The sequence below is a fragment of the Pelodiscus sinensis genome, chromosome 18 (assembly GCF_052426305.1).
Source record: "Pelodiscus sinensis isolate ZL-2025 chromosome 18, ASM5242630v1, whole genome shotgun sequence".
Lineage (NCBI taxonomy): Eukaryota > Metazoa > Chordata > Testudines > Trionychidae > Pelodiscus > Pelodiscus sinensis.
In genome coordinates, this window is record NC_143069.1 from 3,827,251 (window position 1) to 3,832,914 (window position 5,664).

Below are 5,664 nucleotides of genomic sequence, written 5' to 3' on the forward strand. Positions count from 1 at the left end.
TCTCCCCCCATGTCCCCCATTCCCCTTCCTCCTTGGTGGCTGGGACAGCCGCCAGAACCAGCACGACGGTTTATTGACCAACCGTCTCCCTTCCGCTCCCGGCGCCCTGCCCGGTGCTTACAGAAAGCAGCAGGTGCCGGTGCCCGGGGCTCACTCTGCTCCCAGCGCCGCAGGAATCCAGGTGGGCAGACGCCAGCCCCGCTCTGCACCCCAGGGAGCTCCGGGCTCCGCAGACCAGTCTGCCCCCAGCATGGCTCTGCTCCCCGCAGCCCCAGCTGGGCAGAGGCCATGAGTCCAGCTGTCCCAGGGGCTGGCGTGGGGGCTGGGGAGGTTGTGGGGAAGGGGCATCCGGGCACGGCTGGGAGGCTGCCCCCAGGTGACAGGCTGGGCTTGGAGCCTGGGGCAGTCTGAGCACAGGGGGACCTGCTATGCAGGGCTCTGGGAGGTGGGGGGGGTTGGCTCTGGCCCAGCAGCGCCCCCTCCTGGGGGTAGCAGGACGTGACGGGTGCGTGTCCCCACAGGACCCACGAGAGGACGATGCTGCTGCTGCGGGTCGTGTGGCTCTCAGCGCTCTGCGCCATGGTGCTTGGTGAGTTTGGATCCCCAGGGCTGGTGTGGAGGGTGGGGGCAGGGCTGGGAATCCCGGGTAGAGCTGAGAACGAAGGGGGCAGCAACGCAGGAGTAGGAAATTAACGGTGGAGGCCCCTTTCTAATCTGGCCCCTGAGCGGTCACCGGGCCTGGGCCTGCCCATTCCCTATATCCCTAGTGTCCAAGGAGCCTCAAGGCCCGGCAGGGGGGCGATACGAGGGAGTCGCACCCCTCTGCTGGATCTTGCACTCCACCGCCGTGACATCCAGTGGCCATGAGTTCCGCAGGCTGATTGTGCGCAAGCCGCCTTTTCTCAGGGTCAGCTGTTCTGATCGTCCTGTCACCGGGGCATCGGACCCTGTTGTGGACCCTCCCCCGCCCCATCTCTGGAGAGACCCTGTGGCTGGGCAGGGGGGGGTTCAGTAGGAGCCCAGAAGGACCAGGGGCCTCGGGAGGCAGAGTGTGAAAAGGCTTCAGAGCAGAGGGGACAGGCCGGAGGGAGGCCAATGGCCGGAGGGGGCAGAGATGGGCCCTGAGACACGCACCTAGGGTGAGGCCTGAAGCCCCAGCCCAGCCCTTGCTTGGCCTCCCTCCAGCCTGGCCTGGCTCCTCACTGGCCCCTTTGCTGCAGGGAACCCCCCAGCCAGGCCTGTCCCAGCCCCATCACTTTTGTAGCAGGACGATGGGTTCCCCCCCCCCACCCTCGGTGCCATGCTTGGCCCTTTGCTGACCTGACCCCCCAGCCCATCACTACGGCCCCCGTCAGAGCACCAGCCTGAGTCGAGTCCTGCTGCGTGGGCCGGGGCAGGTGTGGGAGAACCCCCTTAACCCAGCCCTTTCTCCCCTCCCCTGCTCGGCGCAGGCTGCCCCACCATCGTCTCCCGCAGCCAGTGGGGGGCCCGGGCCCCGAGAAGCAGGGTGCGCCTGAGGACCCCAGCGCCCTTCGTCATCATCCACCACACGGCCGGGAACCACTGCACCTCGCAGGCCGCCTGCAGCCAGCAAGTCAAGGGCATCCAGAACTACCACATGGACAAGAACCGCTGGAGCGACATCGGCTACAAGTGAGTGTGGGGGGGTCTCCCCACGGCGATGGGGGAGACTTGGGGCCTGCCAAGGTGGGTTCCCCACTCTGGCGCTTCAAGTGCAGAAGGTGGAGGCCCCAAGAGACCTTAAAATGACCTTGCCTCTTGTGGTTTGTGCTTAAAAGCTCCCCAAGGACACAGATTCCCTCAGCTCGGGAGGTAGTTGCCACCACCCAAGTGAAAAAAAATCCTTCCTGAACCCAGGAAGAGGACTTCCTCCGGACGGGTACCCACACTCTTCTACCACAAGAGAGCTTGAAAAAAACTCACCGTAATCTCCGATAGCTGCCCTCTTCATCTGAGGCAGGCACGCACAGACCTCCTCTTACCTTCCAGGACACAAGAATCAGATCACAGTCACGCTGAAAAACGTGATTTCATTCACAAAACCAAAAGGCTAGATGTTAGAAAACAACTTGAGAACTGAACAGATTAAACCCCAGAGAATTGCTGCCCCGCGATTCCGATTAATGATAGGCTAGGTCGACACCGCAATGGGACGTCGGAAAAAGAATCGGATCTTTTCCTGATTGACTTTCGAAAGAGGCTTTTCTGAAATTTGGCGCGTCTGCAAGGTGCCAGATTTCGGAAAAAAGTGCTCTTCCGACACATCCTTTATTCCTCATAGAACGAGGTGTACAGGGAGGGTGAAAGCGCACGGCCGCTTTTTCAAAAAAAAAATTCAGAAAAGCGGACACATTCCTTGGATGCGGCGGAGTGGCTTTTCCGGGATAGCTCCAGTATCCCGAAAAAGCAATGCAGTCTAGACATAGCCATGGTGTATGGGAGGGGGGGCGCGTGGATTTAGCACAGAGCAGTTTAACCAAATAACAAAACAAAGAAAAGAGCCTGCCTGTGTCTAACTAAACATTTCCTGTCTACTCGCAGCTCCATTGCTTATACCAGTCCTTTTCTAGGCATGGGAATCCCTCTGGTTCAATTCATCTTGTCCCTGCGGCTCCTGGTTTGAACCCCCACAAAAGAACTGCAGCAGGCAGTGTCTTTTTCCATTCTGATCTCAACGCTTTCTTCCCGTTGATTCTCATGGCCTCCTGGTTACCCACTGGTCTGGGTTTAACCCTTCACGTCCTGGTTACCCACTGGTCTGGGTTTAAGCCTTCACGTCCTGGTTACCCACTGGTCTGGGTTTAACCCTTCACGTCCTGGTTACCCACTGGTCTGGGTTTAAGCCTTCACGTCCTGGTTACCCACTGGTCTGGGTTTAACCCTTCACGTCCTGGTTACCCACTGGTCTGGGTTTAAGCCTTCACGTCCTGGTTACCCACTGGTCTGGGTTTAACCCTTCACGTCCTGGTTACCCACTGGTCTGGGTTTAACCCTTCACGTCCTGGTTACCCACTGGTCTGGGTTTAAGCCTTCAGTGACTGAATGCTGGGATGTTTAGAAAAGGGTAGTACCCCTCCCATCCACCACAGGGCCAGTGGCACAGGGGGGGGGGGGCAGCAGCAACTGCATTCAGGGGAGCAGTGGGGGGTGGGAGAATCACCCACAGAAGTGATTTGTTCTTTGTATTGAATTGTTTGGGCTGAAAAGTGGAAAGGGGGGAGGGGAGCTCTCAGCAGCTCTCCTGTGGGGGAGGAGGACATAGAGGACGTGCAGCTCCTGGCAGGGAAGATGCGGAGGAGGGGGGGGCGTGAAACAAGGGGCATGGGATGGGGCAGCCATGGAGTTTGTAGGGGGATGCAGGGGGGCCCGGGGCTGTCCCACAAGCTTGGCCAACAGAATCCATGCGGGCTATGCCTGGCTCATCTGTGACACTGCCCCCTGCAGCTGGGAATTTCCCACAGGGCTGCAGCTCCCTGCTCTGTTCTCCTGCCCCACATCTGGGCAGGCTACAGCCCTCGCTCACGCCCCAGCTGTGTCTAGCGGGGCCCAGGGTTGTTACTATGGGGGGGCACATATCACACTGTGCCACCTGATGGCCACATTGTGCAATACAGTCCAGTCCCTTTCCTCGGTAGATCTTTAGCTGCCCCGGCACAGCACTGAGCCTCTCGCTCTGAGGGTCCCAGGTTCAAACCTGGGCAGGGTCAGTGATGATGCTGGGGGAGCTGCCAAGATGCAGCTTGGCAGGGGGAAGATGCGGCCGCCATGCGGGTCTCACACGGCACTCTGCCTGCAGCTTCCTGATCGGCGAGGACGGGAGAGCCTACGAGGGCCGCGGCTGGACCACGATGGGGGCGCACGCCAAAAACTGGAACGGAAAGTCGCTGGGATTCAGCTTCCTGGGCACCTTCTCCAGTACGTGGCTCCCTCCCTTCCCCAGTGAGGCCCCGTGGGGGCTGGGAATCCCCTCTGCAGGCTCCCGTCCACTGCTGCTCCCAGCTGGCCTCACTGCCATCCCGCTGGGCCTTGTTGCACTCCCGTGGGTGGGGGCAGGCAAGGGGGGGGGCCTTGGCTAAGAAAATGCAGCAGGGGGGTTGCATTGCAGAATGCAATGGAGGGGACTGAGACGGATGTGGCCAATCGAGAGCGCGGGTGGGGGAAGGGGATTTATTGAGGTCACGTCACATCCCCTGGGTGCAGACGGGACCAGGGCGAGATTCACTGGGGGCTGCTTTGTCCTGCAGACAGAGCCCCCAACGCCGCCGCCCTGAACGCCGCCCGGAGTCTGATCCAATGCGCCGTCTCCCGGGGCTACCTGAGCCGCAGCTACACCCTGAAGGGGCATCGCAACGTGAACCCCACCAGCTGCCCCGGCAACGCCCTCTACGGGGTCATCACCAGGTGGCCCCGTTTCAAACGCTGAGTCCCTGCAGCCGCTGGGCAGCCCCATCACCAACCCCGCCTGCAGCTTCTGCCGGCCTCTGCAGCACCTCGGCCCCCCAGCAGGGGGCAGTCTTGTGCTTCTCGCCCACCTGCTGCCCCCTGGAGCCCGGAGAGCAGGGAGATGAGAGTTGGGGCCGCGCTCCCGTCTCCCCTGGGCTCTGCTGCCCTCCCCCGGGCTCAGATTTCCAGCAGCGCCTGGGAGCCACCAGCCTGTTCCCTCCACCCGGCACCAGGCTGGGCCCCCCGGCTCCCGCCTTTCAGCTCAGCCCGGCTCCACACCCAGCCCGGCCCAGGGCCTTACAGCCTCCAGCGGGGGCAGGGCCGATTCCCAGCCCAGCTCCGTGGCAACAGCTCTACCAATCCCTGGGCAGCTTTGGAAACGGTGTTTCCTTGCCTGTTTTACACCCCTGTACACCCCTGGGCAAAGGGTGTTTTAATTCTTGTGCAATTTGCCTTTCACCTTGGTGCCTGCCTTGTCAGAGCAGTGACAAACAAACCAGCTTCTAGCAATGGAAAAAACAAAAGTGCCGTGAATCATTTCATCTGCTAAATCAGCCCCACTCACAGCTGTCGGGCTGGGGAGCTCAGAGGGGGTGATTATGGTCCGTTAGATTGGCTCTAACAAGCCTCTTTGTGCTAGGCAGGGTACACACAGAACAGGTCACAGACATACCCTGCCCTAAAGAGCATACAGTCTAACTAGGAACGGGGTAATAGGGGAAACTGAGGCACAGGGGTGGGAAAATGGCCACACCCAAACTCACAGGGCTAGTCAATGGCAGAGCAGGGAACAGATCCCAGAGCGGTAGTCCAGAGCTCTGCCCACTAGACAGTGCTGCTTCTCAACCCAGGTGTAGGAGATGGAGAGAAATCAGGGGGACACTGGTTCAAGCTGAACCAGAGGGCAGGGGAGCTGAGGCTGGAGACTGGCAGGAGTGGGGGGAGTGGAGGGAACAGCCATGCCAGCAGCAGCCTCCCCACCCCATGGTGCCCAGAGTAAGGGGGCACTGTGGGAAGGGGGCAGCAGCACTGATGGGGTGCCTGGTTGTTAGGAGATTTGCTGCAGAGCAAAACCCGGTGCCCCATAAGCAGGAACGAACCCTGGTGGGCCGGCAGCTGGAGGCCCCGCTGCACAGAGCCCAGGCCAGGACTCTCCCGCCACCCCGGAGTACTGCCCCACGGTACAGCCCGCTCAGCCCA

General features: G+C 60.8%; 1 protein-coding gene across 1 annotated transcript; it reads left to right on the forward strand.

Moving 5' to 3' along the window:
* Positions 1 to 470: 470 nt before the first annotated feature.
* Positions 471 to 4,931, forward strand: LOC102445335 (peptidoglycan-recognition protein SC2). Its single transcript, XM_075915470.2, has 4 exons — positions 471 to 589; positions 1,452 to 1,653; positions 3,818 to 3,936; positions 4,266 to 4,931. Exons 1-4 carry the CDS (start codon positions 538 to 540, stop codon positions 4,442 to 4,444), a joined length of 552 nt encoding a protein of 183 aa, XP_075771585.2. The 5' UTR covers positions 471 to 537; the 3' UTR covers positions 4,445 to 4,931.
* Positions 4,932 to 5,664: the final 733 nt, after the last annotated feature.